Source organism: Furipterus horrens, unplaced genomic scaffold (genome assembly GCF_987537825.1).
Source record: "Furipterus horrens unplaced genomic scaffold, mFurHor1.1.pri manual_scaffold_15, whole genome shotgun sequence".
Taxonomy (NCBI): domain Eukaryota; kingdom Metazoa; phylum Chordata; class Mammalia; order Chiroptera; family Furipteridae; genus Furipterus; species Furipterus horrens.
This window is the reverse complement of record NW_028327185.1, coordinates 20,682,399-20,705,881: the sequence shown is the minus strand read 5'-3', so window position 1 is coordinate 20,705,881 and position 23,483 is coordinate 20,682,399. Positions and strand designations below refer to the sequence as shown.

Sequence of the window (23,483 nt, the reverse complement as noted above, 5' to 3'; positions counted from 1 at the left end):
AACTTCCCGAGGAGCCCCGCCACGCGCCGCCCCTTCCCGAGCCCGAGACCTCCCGGCGTCCCGGCTGCAAAGGGCCACCCGCCCGCGCACCAGGACCAGGCGCTACTCACAGGGCGATGCTTTTGCCCCGGGGCGCGCCGCCGGGAAACTCTCGGATCCCCATAGGCAGCGGCAGAGTGCAGCCCGGAGCGCCCAGACTTGAGACGGAGGGGCCGCCGGCCCGAGCTGCCGACAGCCGCGGACCCGGGAGAGGAGGGCGCGCTGCCCGCCGAGGGTCCGCGCCGCCCCGCGCCGCCTGTGCGCGCCCACGCCGCTGTCCCCAGAGCCTCCCTCCGCGGCGCGCGGCGTGGGCGCGGTTCTGCCCGGCTCCAGCCAGTCCCGGCGCCCCACAGCAGGCAGCGGCAGGACCGTGCGGGCGCCGCGCCCCTCACCTTCGCCGCCGCCCCAGCACGCAGCTGGCGCGGGGGCTGCGGGCCGGGAGTGCGCTGGGAGCGAAGTGCGCTCTCCAGGCACCTGGGCGGGTGGCGCGCGCCGGCCAGACGCGCAGGAGCCGGGTGGGGGCGCTGCTGCCCGTGCACTCGGCTCCGGAGCAGCACGAGGCGGCCGCGCTCTGCCTGGCAACCTCGGGGCCCCGCGTGCTCCTCCTACCCTCCGCCAAGACCTGTGAGGTCCTACTGCTCCCGGTTCAGCACTGCAGTTCGGTTTCAATTTCTCAATCTCCTCATCGTAAAATACTGTAATAGGCAAAAGTACTTGGAAAGACTGAAACCTGGTTCCATATCCATGAGAACCAGGCTCAGAATGTCAAATAAATAAATGGCAGTTTGTAGGCAAAGCTGAGACACAGGTGAATTGACTTACTACAGCCGAGGCGATGCTGGGTCAGGCCTGGCCCTCAGAGAACTTAACATTCTCATTGATGACTCATTTACTAAAGCAGACCTCTCTTCTTAGAGTTCCGTTTAAGTAAGCCTTTAATCTTTTTTTTCTGTCTGCAAGCTATGTCTCTAGAACACCTAATTACTTTCATAATGTTATTTTTCTGTTGTAAAAAAAAGTATAGATTCATTAGGGCAAGTTTAGGGAATATAGAAATATGTAAAGAAAAAATACCCATTACCCAGCCAATAATTTACTACTATAAATTATGAGTATATTCCTTTCCACGCCTTTTTTTCCAATGTGAAGTATATTTTTCACAAAATTAGAATCAAATTGTAGACACTACTTTTTAATATTAAAATTAAAGTTAATAAAGTAGGGATAGAGGAGAACTTTTTTCAAATTAATAGTGGACATCTACAAAACTCTAACATAATGGGAAGAAGCTAGAAGCTTCCTTGCTAAGACCAGGAGCAAGGCAAAGAGGTCTCCTCTCACAGCTCCTTTCAACATTGTGCTGCAAGTCCTACCTACTGCAATTAGATAAGAAAAGGAAATTAAAATTGTATATATTGGGAAGGAAGAAGTAAAACTTCCTTGTTCACAGATAACATGATTATCTATTTGGAAAACCTCAAATAATCAACTAAAAATTGACTAGGAACAAATATTGATTATAGCAAGTTTGCAGGTTAATGCACAAAAGTCAATCAACTTCCTACATACCCAGCAATGACCAATTGGAATTTGAAACTTAAAACATAATACCACCTACATCAGCACCAAAAATGGAATATTTAGGTGCAAATACATGTGCAAGATCCAGATGAGAAAAATTACAAAACTCTGACAAAAGAAATCAAAGAAGAATAAATGAATGAAGAGATAGTTCATGTTCTTTGGTAGGAAGACAATATTGTTAAGATATCAGTGCTTTCCAACTTGATGTATAGATTCAATGTGATTTCAGTCAAAATTTCAACTTATATCAACAAAATATTGGAGAATAAAGTTGGGGGACTGACAGTACCCAACTTACAGACTTACTATAAAGCTATACTAGACAATACAGTGCAGCACTAGTGGAAGAACAAACGGATTAGTGGACCAAAACAGAGTGCCTAGAAACAGACTTACAGAGATAGTCAAGTGATGTCTGAGAAAAGAGTGAAGTCCATTCTACGGAGAAGGGATAGTGTTGCCAACACATGGTTCTGGAACAACTGGACACCCAACGCAAAACAATGATCATAAGCGTGAGTATAAAATGCAAAACTATAAAAGTCTTAGAAGGTAACAGGAGAAAATCTAGACAACCTTGTGTTTGGTGATGGTGTTTTAGATACATCAGAGTCGTGACCCATGAAAGAAGAAATTTATAAGTTGGACTTCATAAAAATTAAAAACTGCCCATGGAAGACACTGTCAAAAAAATGAAATGACAAGCCACAAACTGAGAAAATATGAGCAAAAGACATCTGATAAAGGACTATTATCCGAAATAAGAACACTTAAAACTCAACAATAAGAAAATGAACAGCACAGTTTAAAAATGGGCAAGCTGTCTGAATGAATGTGTCATCAAAGATGATATAAAGATGGCCAATAAGCATATGAAATGATGCTCAACATCATATGCCATTAGGGAATTACAGATTAAAACACTGAGTGAGAGACCACTCACTACACACATACTAGGGTGAGTACAACCCGGAACACCCAAGGATGTGAGGACGAGGCGCTCCCGTTCATTGCTGGTGCAGAGGCAAAACGGTGTAGCCACTGTGGAAGCCAGTTTTGCAGTTTCTTACAAAAAAACAAATATATTTTGCCATATGATCCAATAATCACATGCCTGCCTTTCTATTTCTTTAAATTGAGTTCAAAAACTACTTCCACACAAAAACCTGCAAAAACATATTTATAGCAGCTTTATTCATAATTGACAAAACATGGAGCCAACCAAGCTTTCCTTCATAAAACTGATACATCCAGACAATGGTATGTTATTTGGTGATAAAAATGAATAAACTATCAAGCTGTGAAAAGACATGGAGAAATTTTAAATGTATGTTTCCAAGTGAAAAAAGCCACTCTGAAAGATTACACTGGGGTACAATTTTTAACATAATCCCTGTTGAGTTCAATTTTTTCAGCTGTTTTAGACTTAAATAGGCATGCTGATTTTAAAACTGCAGTTAGTTTTCTTCTATCATGTAAAAATTTTCTCTACAGCTTATCTGTATGTGACCACTCTAGGCTGGATGAAGCTTGGATGGAGGGAAGCACTAGTGCTCTCCTATTGACTGAGAGCAAACCTCCCTCGAGGGGAGGGGAGTGGGGGGTGGACTACCTTGGAGACCAGCAACAGGTTCATACTTGTCTAGACTATTCAGTTACACATGAGACAGTGTGGTGAGAGGTTGTGTGCCGCTCTGTATAGTGAATCATATTCCGAAGTGTAGTCCGAGTTCTTGTCTATATACAAGGAGTTAGCAGAACTTATTTTTTAATTTACATACGTACTTATTTCCTTTCCTTCAGATCATGTCTGCATCTGCTATTTCTCATCATGAGTGTCTAAACAACCCTGATTTGTTTTGTTATATCTGTGGGAGTTTCAGCGTTCCCAGTCAAAGGACAAACATCAGCGCATTTGTCTGGCAAGCCTATTTTGCATATTTTAAAGTAAAACTTGGGGATCAAGATAAGTCTTGGGCCCCTCACAAGGTGTGCAAGCAGTGTGTCAAGAGTTTACGGATGTGGATGAAGGGAACACATGATAAATTGCTGTTTGGTATGCGTATGGTTTGGCGAGAGCCCAGAGATCATACTTTTGTAGAGTGAAAATGTCAGGATATAACAAGAAAAATAAATGTAAAATAGAGTATCCTAGTCTACCATCAGCTATACGCCCAGTGCCTCATTCATCTGAAATCCCAGTGCCAGTTTTCATTGAACTACCCTCTTTCAAAAAACAGGAGTATGGTGAAGAACTAAGTGACAGCAATGATGAAGATTTTGAAATTGAAGATGACTCAGTTCATAAGGGATTTTATTCAGCATGAGTTGAATGATTTGGCACAAGATTTGGGACTATCCAAAAGGCTTCAGAACTTCTAGCATCAAGATTGCTAGAAAAACTTGCTTGAAAAAGGAATAAAGGCATCCTATTTTCGATCAAGAGAAAGTACATTTCTGCAGTACTTTCGAAGTGATGGTGGCTTTGTGTATTGCCATAACATACATGGTTTAATGGAGGAACCGTGAATTCCAATCTATAACTCAACTGAATGGCGACTGTTCATCGATAGCTCAAAGCGGAGCTTGAAGTGTGTCCTCCTCCACAATGGCAATTTATTTGGTGAGGTCCCAATTGGCCACTCAGTTTGTTTTCATGAAGAATATGAAGACATAAAGAGAGTCATTGATCTGTTGCAATATCACAAGCACAATTTTTGACCTTAAAATGGTCTGCTTTCTTCTTGGTCAGCAATGCAGATACACCAAGTATCCCTGTTTTCTGTGTATGTGGGACAGCAGAGCCCGTGAGAAGCATTGGGTGGAGTCAAATTGGTCTCCAAGATCTGACCTCAAACCTGGTGATCCAAACATTCTACATGAGCCGCTTGTTGACAGAAAGAACATTATATTCCCACCTCTGCACATAAAACTGGGTCTCATGAAGCAGTTTGTTAAAGCTTTGCCAACTGAAGAAGACTGTTGCAAGTGTCTCATTTTGGCATTTCCTAGCCCGTCATTTGAAAAGATAAAATACTTTAATATGTATATTTGGTCCCTAAGGCGGTTTGACGTTGTAGTCAACACCGGCAACTCCTGCGGCGCACCTGAAGCCAAGCTGTATTGACTCCGTCTTTCCCTTGGACCCTTCAGCTGCGAAGAGAGGGGGGGTCTGCTGCATGGGCAACAGCAGACCCTCCATATCACCCTGCCCAGGCTCTGTAGCTTCAGCTTCACTGGAGAGGACACTCCAGCGTCATCGCAAGATGTCGATTCAACACGGGAGGAGACAGATACCGTGTCACTCCCGAGTCGGACTGCACAGCCATTCTCGGCGGTGCAGATAGACTCTTAAGAAGCTACACCATCGTCTCTCGAGATGGACGGCTGCCGACCGACCGGTAGCAGAACTTTACTACCTGTACACAATTTGACATATAGTGACAATATACAGCCTTTATATGAATAAAATAACCATAATAAACAGTATATTCAGGTAATTTTTTCTTTATTTTCCTTTGTATGTGCATTTTTTATGATTTGGGGGACAAAGGGAGGGTATCCTATACTTTGAAAAGTTGACGTGATAGAGAAAAACTGGGGTCAAAACTGTCAGATCTAACTCAATGAAAATTGTGTTCCCCAGTGTTATATGCTATTTTATTGCCACTATATGATACTGTGGAAGAGGCAAAGCTACGAAGACAGTAAAAGATCAATGGCCCCCAGGGGTTCCTGGTGGGGGGCAGTGAGTGGTAGGAAAGGTGGAACAAATGATGAGTACAGGGGATTTTTAGCGCAGTGAAACCATTCTGTATGCTACTAATGCTGGATACATGTCGTTAGATTGTACAGCCCCAAGAGTAAACCCAAATATAAACTGTGGACTTCACTTGACATTGACTGATGTGCCAGTGTTAGCTCGTTAACTCTAAGAAACACACCATTAATGCAATGCAGGCAGGGAGGCTGTCTGTGTGGGTGGGGGTGGGAGGTACTTTCCCTTCAATTTTGCTGTGAACCTAAAAATAAAGTCTATTGTGCAGCTTTCCAGTGCCACAATATTCCTCTAAAATATTTTCTACTGGAGGTATTGTTATTTCATGCCTGGTATGATCATAAAAGCAACAAAGCCATTGTAAAAAAATGATAACAAGTAATATCTAAGTGTATAGATAAAAATCAATATTCTTAACTTTTTTTGTGTGAGAGACTATGAGACGAAGTGCCTCAGTGTGTGTGTGTGTGTGAAACCTTTTTTCCTATTTTTTCCTAATCCCTTCTTCTGAAGCTTTGGGACAAGCCTTTTTCTCTTGTACGAGAAATATCCCATCTTAAGCCAATCTTGGACGGCCATAGGAACACTTCACCTGGTGCTCCCAAAGCATCCTCAGAGGACCACCTGGCATCTGCACCATCCAGGGTGGTCGTTTATGAAATGATGATTCTGACTCTTCCTGTCTGAGTGTGGGCATGGGGGCACTCCATGTCACCAAATCCCCCAGGAGGGCTTCAAGCACAGTTTGAGAACCACTCATGTGAGTAGTGATGAGAGTTTTATGAATTCAGAATCCTCCACTTTGCTTTTGCAGACATATTGACGGAACCCCAGGGAAGGTCTTGACAGAGGTAAACAGAGGCCTCTCTCATTTATGGACCACATTCTGTCTGCTGTAACCCTGGGCCAGGCCTCTTACCTTTCTGAGACTCAGTTTCCTCATCTGTTTAAAGGGGATGCCTTTGTAAGATTGTTGTGAAGATAAAATGCGTTAATACATGAAAGGTACATAGAATTGGGCCAAAGACATGACCAAGGCCAGTACTTAATAGATCCAGACACAAGTTCTGTCTGGAATATCCCAGAATATCCAGAATCACCAAAGCAATAGTGGAAATATTTCATTCAAAAATCCTCTGTCCTGGTGGTCCTTAAACTTTATATGTCTCCATATTTAAAGACTTAAATGTAAGGCCTAAAAACAAAATTCCTAGAATACATAGGGAAAATGTTTCTTGACATGAACTTGGCAATGATATTTTTGGATATGACACTTAAAACACAAGCAACACAATAAAAAAATAAACAAGTGGGACCACACCAAACTAACAACATTTCTGCACAGCAAAAGCAATGGTCAATAAAATGAAAAGGCACCTATGGAATCATATAAAATATTTACAAACCATATATTGCACAAGGGGTTAATATGCAAAATATGTAAAGAACTCATACAACTCAACAGCAAAGAATAATAATAATCCGATTTTAAAATGGGTAAAGGATCTGAATAGACATTTTTCCAAAGAAGATATTCAAATGACCAACAAGTACATAAAAAGTGCTCAACATCCCTAATCAAATGCAAATCAAAACCACAATAAGGCATCACCTCCTGCCTGTTAGAATGGCTACCCTCAAAAAGACAAGAGGTGTCAAATGCTGGTGAGGAGAAAAGGGCATCCTTGTGCACTATTAGTGGGAATGTAAATTGGTGCAGCCACTATGGAAAACAGTATGAAGGTTCCTCAAAAAAATTTAAACTAGAACTACCATGTGATCCAGCAATTCCACTTGTGGGCATGGAAATGTCTGTAGACAGATGATTGAATAATTAAAATGTGATACATACACACACACACACACACCCCATACACACACAGTGGAATACAATTCCACCCTAAGAAAGGAAACCTTGCCATCTGCAAGAACAAGGATGAAACTTGAGGGCATTATACTAAGTGAAATAAGTCAGACAGAGAAAGTCAAATACTGTATGATCTGACTTACAAGAAAGCTCATAGAAAAAGAGATCAGAGTTGTGGTTGCCAGAGGTGGGGCTGGCAGTGAGAGTGGAGGGATGTGGGAGTTGGGTGAAGGGGGTCGAAGGCACAAACTCCCAGTTATAAGGTAAATGTGTGCTGAGGATGTCATGTACAACGTGATGACCACAGTTAACAGAGCTCTATGGTATATCTGAACGTTTGCTAAGGGGGTAAATTTAAAAGTGCTCAACACAAGGAAAAAATAATTTGTAATTGTATGAGGTGATGGATGTTAACTAAACTTGTGATAATCATTTCAGGATATATATAGGAATGTCAAGTCATTATGCTGTACACTTTAAACTTATACAGTGTTGTATGTTAATTATGTCTCAAAACTGAAAGAAAATTAAAATAAAATGCAGACTCTCATATTCTATTCACACTAAAGGATTCCCCAACAATCAGCCTGGGAATCTGTATTTTAATGACCACTCTTAATGAGGTTGATACAGATTATTAGTGAACTACATTCCTTAAAGACAGGTGTGCCTCAAAAGCATGTGGGGGCATTTTAAAAAAACTAATTTCTGAGCTTCTCTCCAGATCCCCCAATGAGAAACTCCTTTGTATGAATTCAAAATCAACATTTTTGAAAGAACTTCTCTGGAGATTGTTACCGTATTAACCACAGTTACTTTAAAGTCCTTGGTTAGCGCTAATACTGAGGTCAACTATGAATATGTTTCCGGTATCTGTTTTTCTGCTGGTCATCAATCATATTGCCTTGCTTATGTACATGTCTAGTATTTTTATTTTATTCCAGACATTGTGATTTGGCACATTATAGAACCTCCAGATGATCATATATCTGCCAGAGAAGGGTTTTTCTTTGTTGTTGTTAAGCAGATAGTGAAGAATTTATTGATCTCTGGAATCTAATCAAGGATTAAACTGATTTGGGACTATGTTAGAGTATTAGTAAAATTCGACTTTTGTCTTGCCCTGTTTCCTTGGGTAGTCCTCCTGGTTTTTTCTTGAAAGCTTGACAGGCATGAATCCCCTGAGTTTAAAAGGCTGCAGGAAATCCGCCTCTGCCCTTCAGAGGTCCCCATCTTAACCTCCCCTCCTCCCCCAAACTGCGAATTATCTTAAGAAAGAGATTGTTCTTTACACAGGGCCCTTCTCCCAGTTGGCCTTTGTTGATTAATTCCCCAGAGATTGTGTAAAGGCTCCTTCTGTCTTTACCAGCTTTTGGCCTCACTCCCCAGCTTCCCGTAGAAAGCCAGAACTCAGCAAATATTCCACGGGGAAAACTTGGGGCTCTTCAAGTTCCTACTTCGTCCTCCATCTCTGCTCAGTCACTGAATGCTTTGCTGTTCTCGCTGATCTTTGGCAGAGGCCCTTTCCCATGGCCATTTCCAATCATCTACTTGCACCTAGAATTAGCAAATGCCCCTCCCCCCAACTCAGGAGTGAGGAACAGTTGGCAACTATCAGCTCACCATAGAACAGTTCTGCTTGCCTGTAATACAAATTCACCTAATCATTCTTTCTTCTCTGATGCCTTTACAAATATTACTTACCTGGCTTTTCAAGTTGTTGCAATGTGTTAATTTGCTAAGACCTGCTACATCCTACACATTTATTAAGCTACCCTCAGAAATTTACTATGTTAGGTCTGTTTTTTCAGCTGGCTTCCCTTGGGTCCTTGGGTCAATTTGGAAGAAAGAGTTCAGTGACAGAAGTGGTCATGCACTGGCTTCATTGTGCTTAGTTGGCATTTTATCTATTTTTGAATGATTTCAATTCTGAAACTAGGGTAACAACAGCATCAGTCAGAATATCTTCATGCTGTGTCAGGACGTAATGCATTGCCTAAATGAGGCTAGGTATTTTTCATTTTCTGCCCATAATAAAACCTCAATGAGTAAGTTCATCAAAATGGGTTCTACGTGGCAAGCCAAGCTAATCAACTGCTGCTTCTTAATAAGGAATATATTCTTCATAGTTTTCTATGGATTATTTTTTAAATCTTAACTTTTAATTATTACTTTACTAAAAACATGTTTTTTTTTTTTTAACATGAAAATGATGTATTCCTCATAAAAGCTCCAAGTACCTTGAAATATTTAGGATATTAAGATTTTTTTAATTTTATAATTAATTAAACAAACATTTGTAGAGCGCACACATGTGCTGGGTTTATAATGGAACCCAGTGATACCAATAAGATACATTTTCTGCCCTTAGCAAACCCTTGTGTGATAAAAAACAAGGAAATAAGCAAACAATTGCAATGTGGAGCAACGTGGGCCCTAAGCGATGTGCACAGGTGACTAGGAAGCAGGCAGAGGAAGAGCAGAGAAGGAGATGGGGCTCCAGGGAGATGTCAGGTAAGGCTTCTTAGATGAGATAATACACACACTAGTTTTGGAAAAAAAGAATAGGAATTAGGGGGGAAAGTAGGAAGAGGAGCAGATGTGGAGGAGGAGGAAGAAGAGGAGGAGGAGAAACAAGAGAGAAGCTACGGTACAGGGCCAGGAGGTGGGCCCCAGCAGCCCGTGTGGCGGGTACACTATGACTGGGCAAGAAGAGGGGAGGCAGACAGGTCAGACAGGGGGCTTTGAAAAACAGCCACGACTGTCAGTCCTCAGGATCCTGAAGCAACCCTACCTGGTCCCCTCAGGCTTACTCCTTTCTACCTCCTTAGCCAGAGTAGCCCTTTCACGGGGAAACCGATGCCATCGCTCTCCTGTGTGAAACCCCTTCAGTGGCGTCTCCCTCCCGTAAGTCAGAGACCCACAACCCTACCCTTGCCCAGCTGAGCTGCTCTTGCCTCGCTCTCTGCACCTGTTCTCCATCCTACCAGCCTCGTAGAGCCTGTGGAATGTGTTTCACTTGCTCTTGTCCATAGGACGTTGCATGAGACGCTCATCCACCTGGAAAGCCCTACCTCCTGTGACCTCCATGACCTTGTCAATGCCTTCAGCCACCTCGCGTCGACTGCTGAGACTCTCTCCTTCCAGGAAGCCTTTCTTGACCTTCCCCAAGCAGGACTGCGTCCTTCCTGTGCAACCCTGCAATATTCTTAATTGCCTCTATAACCCTTACCAGCACTTTCTTACACGTTAATTTATAAGATTGTTGATTAAAACCTGTCTCCCCTCTAGGATAAAAGTTATGTGAGGCAGAGAGTATTGCTCTCATTCTGACCCTCACATCCAACGTAATGCCTGAGTGGATTCTGCTAAAAAAAAGTTTGATAAATGAATAAGAAAATGAACAAATGAACAAATACGACTGCGACAAGACAATAGATATGTAAGGACTGCATTGCACACAATTTTTAAAATCTGTTTTCACATTTTGTTCTTGGCAGTTCTCATTTCTAGGTTAAGACGAGATTGTAAGGTTGCCAGGGGAGTGATGTCTATGACTAGTTCCCTCAGTTTATCCCTCACAGGCTCTAACGTTCAGCCTTTCCACAACCCTAATTTTTCAACCCAGTCAGTGTGTTTAGCAATAAAATGTCTTGGATCATCTGAGTTCGTCTTAACTTTAAATATCCTGTTCCATTGTTCTCAAAAAATATGCTCCTATTGTTAAAAAAAAAAAGATGTCCTAATTTTGGGTTCAGAAAATTTAGTCACTGTGGTACATGTCTCTGACATGCTTATAGAAAATATGTGGGTCATGATAGATAGATGATAAATAGATAGATAATAAGATAAATGGATGGATGAGAGACACCCCCACACTGTTTCATCTTACCCCAATAAACGGTAACCTTCCTTCATTTAGGGACCATGGCCTTCATTTTTTCTGTCTCCTCCAGTGTTCAACGACTAAGTGAACCCTGTTGTCGGATTAACTAATAGCAGGCAGAGAAGCAGGTCTTGGATGTTGTACAATGTGCAGTAAAAAGCGAGTCTTTACTCTGATCCTGCAGGCATTTGATCTGATCAGCGAAGACAAATATCCTCCAAGAAGGTTATGGCGCTTGGACTGTAGCTATGTGTCTCAAAGTATTCCTCTGTGTTAGCTATTATCAGCTGTGCTTGGTAAGGCACTATATTAAAAACTAAAGAGACAATGTCTTTGCAAAAATCAAAATAAAACAAAACGGAGTCTGGAAATGTGGAGCCTTGCAGGATTGGCAAAAACAGTTGTTTCTAGACCCCCAAGGAGTAAGAACTTAGACTTTAAAGGCTCTGAAAAAGGAAGACCTAGTGAATCTTCCCAGATTAACATATGTGGAATTTTCTACCCTAATAGACTCAGAGTAGTTGCTATTAAATTGAGAGAGAGAAGGATGTGGCTGAGAAAGCACTATAGCAAGGGAGACCTGAAAACTATGTCTAAGAAAGAATTCTGGGCATAGTCAATGGCACATTGTACCAATTGGAAACCAACAGATTCATTTTTAGAACAAAACACACTCAGAGTAAACACAGTCCCAGTAAAAGTGCCTTTGGCTTTTAACACCTTCCTACAGTCTCTGGGCCCAGGCTAGAGAACAGGAAGCAGGCTTTCAACTGCAGCCAGGGAGAATATTCGAAGGGATGAACTTCCAAAGGGCTGGGCCAAGGGTCATGGCAACAGTGGACACGGGGCTCCCTCTCAAAGAGCAGAGTCAGGATTTAGGCAAAGAGCTTTCCCTACCCACAGGGAAGCGAGCCATCCCAATGCCTACCCCGCAGGACTTCATCATTGCTCTGGAAGTAGACTCGCTGTCATCCTGTCCCTAATCCACTATGGGATCTTGAGTGTGTGCAGGGACCCAGATAACATGTCTTTTTAGTCAAAGATTGCTTTAAGCAATCACATTTGAATTTGAGGAAGAAGAAAATTGAAAAATCAGCCCATCATTGGGAACTCCTGGACTTTGAGCTAGATGCAGTGACTTGGTGGGACTTGGAGTAGTTTTCTTAAGGGAAGGGGTGAGCATGCCCTTTATGAGCAAATGGTGAGAAGACGGGTATTTGGTCACTGTGGCAGAGAAAAGTCACATTATCTCTGCCTCCCTCAAAAGTAAAGCCACCTAATGCATTCTTGCCAATGGAATGTGAGTACTTGTGTGTGCTACTTCAGACTTGCCCCTAAAACTTCTGAAAAACATTTCCCATGCCCCAACCCCCCCTTGCTCTGGGGCTCGGGAATGATGATGTCACAGGCAGAGGAGCCTGGGTCCCTGAGACTCCACTTGGAGCACAGCCACCCACTGGGAAAGTCCACTTTGGGCATTTCAGGAGCAGAAAGCAAAATTTTAATTACATTAAAACAAACAAGCCCTGGCCAGGTGGCTCAGCTGATTGGAGCATCCTCCTTGTACACCAAAATGTTTGCGCGTTCAACCCTGGTTAGGCCCATACCTAGTTGTGCATTCCAGCCCCGATCAGGGTGCATGCATGAGGCAACTGATCGGTGTTTCTCTCTCTCCTCCCCCACATGCCTGCCTTCCTCTCTCTCTAAACTCATTAGACACATCCTCGGCTGAGGATTAAATTAAAACTAAATTAAAAATAAATAAACACATACATACATAAATAAAAAAATAAAGAAGATCCCTGCCTGGTGTGGCTCAATGGATTGAGTGTCGGCCTGCAAACCAAAGGTCACCGGTTCGGTTCCCAGTCAGGGCACATGCCTGGGTCGCAGACCAGTTCCTCACTTGGGGGTGTGCAAGTGGCAACCAATTGATGTATCTCTCACATCGATGTTTCTCTCCCTCTCTTTCTCCCTTCCTTCCTCTCTCTCTAAAAGTAAATCAATAAAATCTTTAAGAAATAAACTAACTTTATATGTGTGTTTCTTTGTGACCACAGCCCAAAGGCACGGTGCGCATTCACCTTCCCAATACAGTGTGTGCACACACACTCTTAATGCTTCCCTCCCACCCCTGCCTGGCCCTGTCTGTTCTCTTGCATGTAGCATCTTTGTTTAATCACAGAAAACTAAAAATAAAAAAAAAATTTTTTTTAAGTCAGTTTCCGGAGAACTATAACCTCCTGGGGCCTTTGCAAGATTTTTCAGGCCCTCGGAATGGTAAAGAGCTGCAAGTTACGCCTCAAAGCACTGCAAAGCAGTGGGAAACTAGTCACATGCTCAAAGGACTAAAATAAAAGGTACAAAGTGCCTGTAAGAATTTAGAGGAGGAAGTAGTTGCCTTCTGTATTGCAAATTAAATGCGAATAGAGCCATGACCTTCATTTCTTAAAAAGTTCTGAATATACCCCTCCTTCCACTCCTGAGAGATCATTTATCACCTGGATATGCCCTTTATCTGTACCTACTCTAGATCTGAAATGCTAGGTTGATTCCTGCCGGTACCCCCAGCATATCTCAGACTTGTGGGCCCCGGCCACTGTGTGTGGACTCTGGGAACTACACCACTTCCAGTTTTAACCAAAACAAATATCGGGAGATGCAGAAAAATGACTTCAAAAACAAAGCTGCAAACAAATATAAATTCTCTGCATATTATGTACTTTGTGACTTTGCCCTCCAAGTGTACCAGTAATGAATGCAAGGGACCTAACCATTGTGTAAACCTACATTTCCCAGAAGGACTTGTGGAGCCACCCGCTGCCTTTGCAGTGAGAGAGGCTGTTCCATGGCAGCTCTGGGAGGGAGAAATCCAGTCTCTGCTTAAATGACCCCAGCACCCGGGACCTCATACCTTACGCAGAAGCCCCTGCTGCTGACAGACAACAGAACCCAGCTCCCCAAGTGTCCATTTCAGCGGAATAAATCTCTTGCATTTCAAACTCTATGCGACTCATTTTTTTCCGGGTAGTTCTTCACTGATTCATTGAGACAGGGCTGTTAGGTGGAGTCAAGAGGAACAAGTCCCTCCATAGAGACAGAGGAATGAGAGACATTAGGTATCTGTTGACGGCCCCCTGGCTTCAGTGTGGAGGTTTCAGACCCTGGGGCCTCCTGCACTTGGCTTTGGAGGGGATTTATGTTTACTTTGTTATCCAATGGGTCCTGGAGAGTTCCAGGTGCTCCATCATGATCGCATGGTGCCATTTCCTCTGCAGTGAGGCCAAACCGTCTGTCCGGAGCACTTCCGGCTTCTATCTGCTTGGGACCATGTGACCTCAGGACCCCCGGGGAACCAGTGACAGAGGCAGTGAGCACAGCACAGCTTTTCCTCATACACTGGTCCTTGAACCTCTTTGAGACTCTGCTGCCAAAAACTAAAATATCCCCCAGGACCCCCGGCCTTTTTGTGTGTACACAACATGCATACATTACAATTTTGTGCATCATTTCAAGAAGTTAACAGACCTTCTGAAGATGAACTATGAACCTCAAATTAAGAATCTGAGCCTTACAGCAAAGCTAAGTGACTGGCTGCATTCATTGTCCAAGAATGTAGTGGCCCCGACTCTGGCCAAACGCAGCTTGGTCCTTGGTCACACGGGTCCCTGCACAGTCCCTACACAGAGGGACACACCATGAGAGGGAAGCAGGCATAAACTTAAGTTTAGTAGCTCAGGCTCTGACAGTGCTACTAGTGAGGCGAACCGAGCTGCTACCAGAGAACTCGGCTGTGACGACTGCAGCCTACGGGACAACCTCCTGTGGCAGCAAGCCTGCTGCGCTCGGCCCCTCGTCACCGCGTCCTTGCCTCCTTCCATGTGATGACATTAGCGAGATGTGTGCATGGCAGGCTGGGAAATGTTGGTGACAGACAACCAGATCATCTTAGGTGGTAAATCTTCCAACTTCTAAAATGCCCCACTGTCCTCTTAAACCACAAAGAACATGGTGCTGGAGGGTTTTAAGATCTCTCCCAATTTCTTCTCATGATTCTATGCGGGCATTTGAGTTCTGCACATTTCCTACTGGCTCATTCAGGGTTTCGGGGGTTAGGAGCCTGGCGAGAATGTGTGAAGGGCTTTTCACTGGAGATGGCGTGGCACTGTCGGGCTAGATGGGCACTTGGCTCTGCTCTTCTTCCCACTCTGCCCAGTGCAGGAGGGCCAGTCCAGCGGTCCAGCTAGCACGGCTTGGGGGGAGACGCTTATTCTTGTACCATTTAGGTGGGTGAAAGCAAAGTCACACCCAGAGGCAGAAGGCTCTGCGTGTCAGAGCTGGTGCCGAGAGCCAAAATACCGAAGAGTATTTGGTTTCGGTGAAGAGAATGGAAGCAGGTTTCAGAACTCAGGCTATAGAACCATAAGTTCAGACTCACCTCTGAGGGTGCAAACAAAAGCAGGAGGCTGTCTGGGAGAATAGCAGCACTTGTGAGCATTACCAAGGCCAGGTTTGCCTGTGTCTCAGCGCCACGTTCTCTGGGGCCAATGCATGTGAAGGCGGGGCATGGGATGGGCAGAAGCACACACCTCTGCCTCCACTGCCTCTCCCTTTTCCTGATACCGTTAGTGGTGAGTCGTCTTCAGGTACTAGGCTCCAAGGAGCTATTTTCGTAATGATTTGTTTAAAATAGCACTTACGACCAATTCTTGGTGATCCAGAAGAGAGGAGGCAATGTATATATAATAGGATTCTCACATTATTTAAAACTGCAGGTAGGTCAACAGTTATTTTTTAATCCTCACCCCAGGAAATGATATTTTTAAAATTGATTTTAGTGAGGGAGGGAGGAAGAAAGGAAAAAAGGAAGGAAGAGAGACAGAGAAACATTGATGTAAGAGAGAGACACTGATTGGTTGCCTCCCCTTTGAGTTCCCACCAGGCATCAAACCTGCAACCTAGGCCTGTGCCCTGTTCAGGAATCAAATCCTCAACCCCTTGGTGCATGGGATGATGCTCCAACCCACTGAGCAACCCAGCCAGGGCTAAACCAAGTTTTAAATAATATCCTATCAAATCATTTAGCAGAACTGCTGGTAAATAACGGAATTGAATGGTTTGGATCTTATCTTTTTTTTCCTCTTCCCTGTGCACCTGCTAGCGATCACACAGGAGAGGTTAGCCTTGGGTCATTTAGCCAATGTGTTTGCATCACCTCCTCTCCAATGACTCTTCTCCGGCAGCCACTCTGCCCAAGCTCTACAGGAGTCGCTCTAGGGAAGGAGGAGGCAGATATGTGCTCAGGGACATCTTGTCCAAACAGAAAGGACAGGGAGCCTCCCACCAGGGCCTGGACTATGCAGGGCCAGAGAGAGGCAAATGTAGAGCAAAGACACTGAAGGTCGAGGTTTTCATCTCTCCCCAGATTTAAAGGTCCATCCAAGGTGGGGGTCCGGGGGTTGTAGAAACTTCCTGGTAAGTACAGGGGTGCCAAGGACATCAGAGCTCATGACACGTCTCCCTGGGCATAAGAAGTAAAGGCTGGGGGTTTCTAATGTTCCTTTGGTAACACTTCTGGCAGCCAGTGAGAATGCTGATGGACAACAACCCTAGCAACTCCAGATGACACAGAGACACAGAGAGAGAATTCACACACATTAGCCCCATCCTGCCCAGGGCTGGCCACAAGCTCAAGGCTGAGAAGACCCCGGGATTGCCAGGGTCCCGAGGTCTGCAAGAGAAGCCCCTGCAGATGGGACTCTCAGTGGCTCGGGGCAAGGTGAGGTCAGCGGTCAGTGGCAATGGATGCCATCCTATCCAAAAGGCCCGACCCGTGGCACCTCAGAAGACGTGTGTCCCAGCCCAGCCCAGCCCACCATTATGCAACAGAGAGCAGGGACCCTGCATGGAGCAGGGACACTGTCAATAACTGTCAACATCGTCTAAGCTCCTCCCTCAGAGGAGAAGGGGGCCCAGAACTCTGGAGGCAATTGTTCTAGCACTAAAGGAGATCGTTTAAACTGGACAAGACAGATATACACTTGTCCCTCGCTATATCGCGGGTCACTTATTGCAGCCTCATTGTATCGCGGGATTTTAAAAAATATTCTATTTAATTATTTATCGTGGAATTTTCGCTATCTCGCAGGATTTTGCGGTACTGTATCGTATGCTGTTAAAGTTACATAGGTTTAAGAGTGTGAAATAAATGTAAGGTTCCTACTTCGCAGGGGGGTCTGAAACGTAATACCCACGATAAGTGAGGGAATACTGTATTGCTAATGGGAAGTTTATATTCCCCACTGAAGTTGGAAAGGAGGGAAGAAGATTACAAAAGCCATTGTTCTTTGTCCCGTCAAAGGGCAGAGCGGAAAATTTAGGACCCATTCCACTTGTCAGGCAGGAAAAGACTGCCTGAGGCGGGCAGCCAAGAGGAAGACCAACCAAGATGGTGCAGGGGCAGAATAATTAGCTTCTGAATAATTAAGATCTCTTGATAAACAGAGCAACCCATTATCCTTAGAGAGAAAAAGACTCTCCTCTGGAGGGAAAGTGCCTTGGCTGGGGGCTATCACACCGCAACAGCAGAGCTAGAAGCGGAACTCACAGACACTGAGCGAGTGTTTTCATGAACATCCACTGATTTTCCTGCGATGTGTCTTTACATCCACAGCCTGGGATGGAGGGACTGGCTCATGCAGACTGTCAGCTTTGGGGAGACAGTGCTCGATGGTCTTTCTCTGAGCAGCTTTCTTCCCACAGCGACACGACCTTTGGGTGACTCTGGCTACAGAGCTAACACGGCCAGCAGATCTCATTTCAGGATTAATAAAAGGCCCAGGAACTTGAGTTAAGTTGCTTGGACTTGCACAGAACTGGCTTAAAAAGCTTCACCCTGCCCAGGGCAGGTGGAGACAGTTCTGCAGATGGCATTCCCAGAGAGCGAATATGGAGGGTCGGGGAAGGACGAGACCCTTGAGAAGTATTGCCAGTCACACCCGTCCCGGAGACACTGCCCAAGCAGAAGTGACACCAGACATGCAAACATCTGATCAAGGCCACGCAGGTCTGCCATTCCTGGCTCTGACTTCTGAAAGGAATACTTAACAGAGTTTCAAAGAAGACAGCTCAGTCCTCATGCCAGGTGCCACTGATGGCAGCTGCTGAGTCCCCTCTGACAGTCCCGAGGGCCACTTTGGGTGAGTCAGGAACCCCTAGCAGGGCCCCAGGTGCCCTGTCCACCATCTTACATACTTTGCTACAAGGGTTGCTGCTTGCTCAGCACCCCCACCCTCCTGCCATTGCCCTTTGGGCCCCCCTTGGTCTGGAACATCTAATAACACAATAGCAAAAGGGTTTTTTGTTATTCCAGACCTTACAAAAGCAAGGACAAAAAGGGATAACTCGAGAATGACATAACAGTTTACTTAAGTATACAAATATGCATCAATGCATATTATATCTGTGCAGTAAATTAAAATAGTATAAGCTATAACCCCGTGTTGTGTGTTATGAGGAACTGATGAAACCCACAGTCAGGAGTCTCCATGGAAACGATCCCACCCGAGCCTCCTCCTCTTTGTCACCTGGTTCAAGAATCCTATTCGGAACCCATTCCAGCCCATGCTTCCTGGTAAGGCCCAGCAGTCCACCTCCATCTGGTCACTCAAGTGTCCTTTCTAATACGCTAGTTAATTACAGATTCCTGGGAGGCTTTGTGCGATTGTGAAAAGTTTAGACTTTCGAGTACTGAACCTCTGGTTGTTAATTGCATTTCTAGATTTCCTTTATCTGACCCAGTTTTTTTTCTCTTCCTGTATCTGGCCCAGTTTTCTGCAACAAATCTCTCTCCTGTCTCCATGGGAAGCATACTACAAGCCCCGTGATTGCTAATGGAAGAGAAGAGCAGATAACTTCAGTGGCACCTGAAAAAAGTCTCCACTCCTTGGAAACCATTTACACTCTCACCGTGAGATTAAATGTTCCATCCCAGGGCACTGGACACTGGACTGGGGTCACAAACTGCCTCCTGGGGCTTTGCTGTTCCATGCTCACCGGGATAAACATTGTACAAACATCTCATCCCCATTATTTCCAGCCGTTGCTCTAGAGTCTCAGGTCTGATTTCACTACAAACAGCCATGACAATGAAAGCCCATGTGACTCAAGGTCACGCGTATAGAGAGGCTACGTGCACATATACTGTCGTCCCCTTTATCTGTGCGGCATTCGTTCCAGGACCCCCAGTGGATGCCTGGAACCCCCAATAGCACCAAAGCTATGTACACTATGTACTTTCTAAGCATACACGCCTTGCCACTGAAAATGAGCACTGTATGGCTTCTCTTTGACGTTTCTGAATTTCCAGCCTCACCACTCTTGTGCTTTGGGATCATGATGAAGCAAAATCGGGGTGACTTGAACACAAGCACTGACTGGGTAGCTCAGCCGGCTTCCAAGTGACTAATGGGAGAGTGTTTGCAGCATGGTGACAAAGCGATGATTCACGTCCCAGGGGATGAGGAGCTGGATTGTGCGAGATTTCATCACACTGCTTAGGACAGTGCACAACTGAACACTTACGAATTGTTTATTTCTGGATGTTTCCATTTAATATTTTTGGACCGTGGTTGGCTGTAGGTAACTGAAACTGTGGAAAGCAAAGCCGCAGATGAGAGGCAGTACTGTACCTCCACATACATGTGTATTTACGCACATATATGTGTATATGGCCATAACATATAGACCCAAGCAAGTGCTGCTCTCTTCAGTGCCAGGCTGGAGTTATATCTTCAATTCAATCCTACTGCTATTGCTGAGCAAAAGATTTTTAGAAACCTGCTTTTAAAGTGGCTTTTAGAATCTATAGCACAATCTCTTCCATATCTTGTGTGGAATATCTATTCATGGAAAGTGTCTTGGGGGTTGGAAAAATCAAAGCCATTTGGAACAAACTCTGGCTAAAATGTGATTGATTAAGCTAAATTAAAGTCAATTCAGGCTTTTTCCCCCCAAATAATCACTCACTTGGAGAATCCTCAGGAGACAGAAGCAAATTAGCGGGCTATGGCCCAGTCTCCCTCCTTTGCCGAGTTCTTCAGTGATGCAGTTTTACATATGTATTCTCTTGGGCCATTTGGTGGCAGATGGTCAAATCTACATAAACAATGCTTTATGTCAAAGAAACAAATCAACGTTTCATTATTTCACAATTTTGCCATATGTATATTCTGGAATTTCTAAAATATTTATGTCCTTTTTTTCTATTGTTAGTTCAGTTTTAGCTTTCAGATCATATTCAAAATAACAAAATAAGTTAAAGACCCTCTTGCTTCATCTGTGGGCATTTCCTCAAGAGTATACAAGACACTTATAAGGAATTGGCTTGTGCAGGATGGAGCTGCTAAGTCCCAAATCTACAGAGATGATGTCCCAAAGGCCAGCAAGCGGAAGAATTGTCCCTTGCTAGGTGGAGGCCAGCCTTTTGTTATGCTCAGTCCATCAGCTGATTGGATGAGGCCCATCCACGTTATGGAGGGCAGTCTGCTTTACTTAGTCTCCTGATCTAAATGTTAGAATCATCTGAAAACACACTCACAGAAACACCTTTGACCAGACATCTGGGCACCCCGTGCACTGTCACGCTGACACAAAATGAACTGTCACCATCCTCTGTCCTCACATTTTCTCGCCATTACCTGAGAGAAGCACGTGTATGCAGGTATTCTCCTGAAGCAACAGAGAATGCTCAGGCTTCGTGCGCTCACCTTACTGAACTCATGACCTTGCAGAAAGTACAAGGGAAGACCAGCCACTCAGCTGTTCAGGGGGGGAGCTAGTTCTAGAACAAGCATTTCAACTCCTGTCAACCTTCCCATCCTTGTCAACCTTCCACGTCATTAACACACATTGTCCTGTGCGATGGCTCTGCATCGTGGCTCACTTACTGCATTGGGCATCATGTTACAGATAATTTAATATTCATACCAATCAAAGCATGGACATTTGTCACTGCGTAAGAATGGGGACACTGAGTGACTTCAGGCAGCTCTGTGTCATCATAGCATCTTCCCAAATGTCTTCAAACCTCTCTGTGCCAAACAAAAGCATTCATTTGACACTTTTATGAAGGCCCTTATTTCAATATGCCAGCTGTCTACTTGGCAAATTGTTTTAACTTGACTTAAAATGTGATGCAATCAGGTGAGCCCTAGAAGCCGAAATTTCCCATTTGAAGTTGGAGGAGGAGCACTGACCTGAAAGGCAGGAGGTGTTGACGCTGGACTTCACTGCAACCAAGCAGCTTGGAGACCTTGATGTAGTCATTTGATTTCTTAGAATATCAGTGAAAGGAGTTAAATTGTAACACATGTGTTATCCTTCACATTTATGCAATAGTTTATAAGACATGCCCACCTATCTTGTTCCACTCAGCTCTCTTACATTCACTGTGAAGTGGGGTTTGTTTTTGATGCTGTAAAATGATTGTTTCCAACAGCAGAAGTCTACAATTAAATGTTGCCACAACTCTGCTCTTACCCCTCCTTCTCTGCTTCCCAGGCCACAGAGGAAAAGTTACTGCTGATGCAGATCAAGTAACCCTTGAAGGATTTATATGTGGTCCACACCTGGAAAGATCTTGATTAGATGCTCTTCCTGGGAGCAGGAAATTGAGAGCACCCAATACTTAGGATGGGCAAAGATGATATCATAACATAAAACTTGCTAACTCTTCTTAGTTGTAGAAAAATTGAGCCTTTACCCTGGGGTCATTGGCAAGTGGGGTGCGGTGCAGGACATAGTGTGTAATTTAAGAACTTCAGGAAAGGAAAACTGCAATCCTCTTTCTAAAAGGAGTGGGCATAGGGTAGAAGGGTCTTTCTCACCCATCTGACATTCTAGCACATTCCAGACCTCTCCAGTGGCCATCTCTACAAGTGTCTAATGGGGATCGCAAGCTTAGCATGTCCAGAAACAATATCAACCCCCCAGTGTTCCCCTGCCGCCCTAAAGCCTACTCTCCTATAATCTTTCCTACACTGACAGCCACTTCATCCTCCCAGTGGCTCAGGCCCAAATCCTCGAAGTCATCCTCGAAGCCCATTTCCCTCCCACCCCACAACCAGACCATCACCAAGTCACAGTAGCTCTGCTCTGACGCCTTCTCCCACCCCGCTCCAAGCTGCCTTTGCCTCTTTTCTAGATCATTGCAATAATCTTCTAATTACTGTCCCGGGTTTTACCCTTGCCCTCCCTCCCTAGAGCCTGTTACTGGCTGAGCATCCAGCGTATCCTATTCAAGTACAGATCTGAGGATGGTGCTCCCCTGCTTGGACTCCTCCAGCAGTGGCTGTCTCAGTCAGCAAAAACCAAAGCCCTTACAAGAGCCCCTTCTGCCCTCTCTGCCCTCATTACCTGCTCTTCTCTGCTTTATCTTTGCTGATCTGCAGCCACACTGGCCTCCTGCTGCCCTTTGAAACCCCCTACACCCTCCAGCCCAAGGCCTCTGCTTTGTTTTGTTTAGATAATGCAATGTAAGCTCCATGAAAACAGGGGTTTTGTCTGCTCTGTTCACTGTTATACCGCAGTGTTTCAGATCATGCCTGGCACAAGGTAGGCACTTAATAAATATTTGCTAAATTTAATGGATAACCCAGCCCTAGACCATCCCCTCCCCGGCCCTCCGCAGGAACAGAGGCCTCAGTCCCTGAGTGAAAAGCATGTCCGTGACTGAGGTCCTCCCAATGACCAGAGTCCTGCATCTGGACCTGTGGGGTCTTGTCCACTGGAGAACAAGTCCAGTCTGGCCGCTGCGAATCCCATGTATTTAAAGGAAAAAGTGATTAAAAAGGGGTTCAGGTGAAAACCATCTCTTGCTACTGGCTCCAGGCCCTACAGAAATGCTTCTGTGTGATTTTCTCAGCTTCCTTCCTGTCTCCCCCCCCTACCCCACCCCGGCACAACACTGAGCAAAACCGGGATCTCTTTTCTGAGGCTGAGTTCAGATAGGAACACAGTGCCTGCCACTTTTTCCCGCCCCAGACGAGTCTGTGGCATCATGAAAGATCCCAACTGAAATGTAGCCAAATCCTGCCAATTTATGGAAGAGAAAGTCATCATGTGTCTTAGTCTAGTACTCGCAATAAATGCCATTTTAGCAGGAAAACAACAGCATTGTTTCCTGAAGAGCTCATTTAAGTGTGGTGCACAGGTGTGGAGATAGGTCTCTTTGTTCTTACAGGTGATTGCAAAGCTCCCACTGGGGCCAGAAGCACCGGGTGGAGTGGGGGTGGGGAGGGGCACCCACAGGCGAAGTCTGCTTTGACCTT

At 44.7% G+C, this 23,483-nt stretch overlaps 1 protein-coding gene across 1 annotated transcript in view; it reads right to left on the bottom strand.

Moving 5' to 3' along the window:
* The window catches only part of SLC35F3 (solute carrier family 35 member F3), a 265,334-nt gene extending 265,102 nt beyond the window's left edge, over nucleotides 1–232 (bottom strand). The window contains exon 1 of the mRNA XM_090263400.1: nucleotides 111–232. Coding sequence (XP_090119526.1) covers nucleotides 111–163 — 53 coding nt within the window. The 5' untranslated portion in view covers nucleotides 164–232. The remainder of the gene's footprint in view (nucleotides 1–110) is intronic.
* Nucleotides 233–23,483: the final 23,251 nt, after the last annotated feature.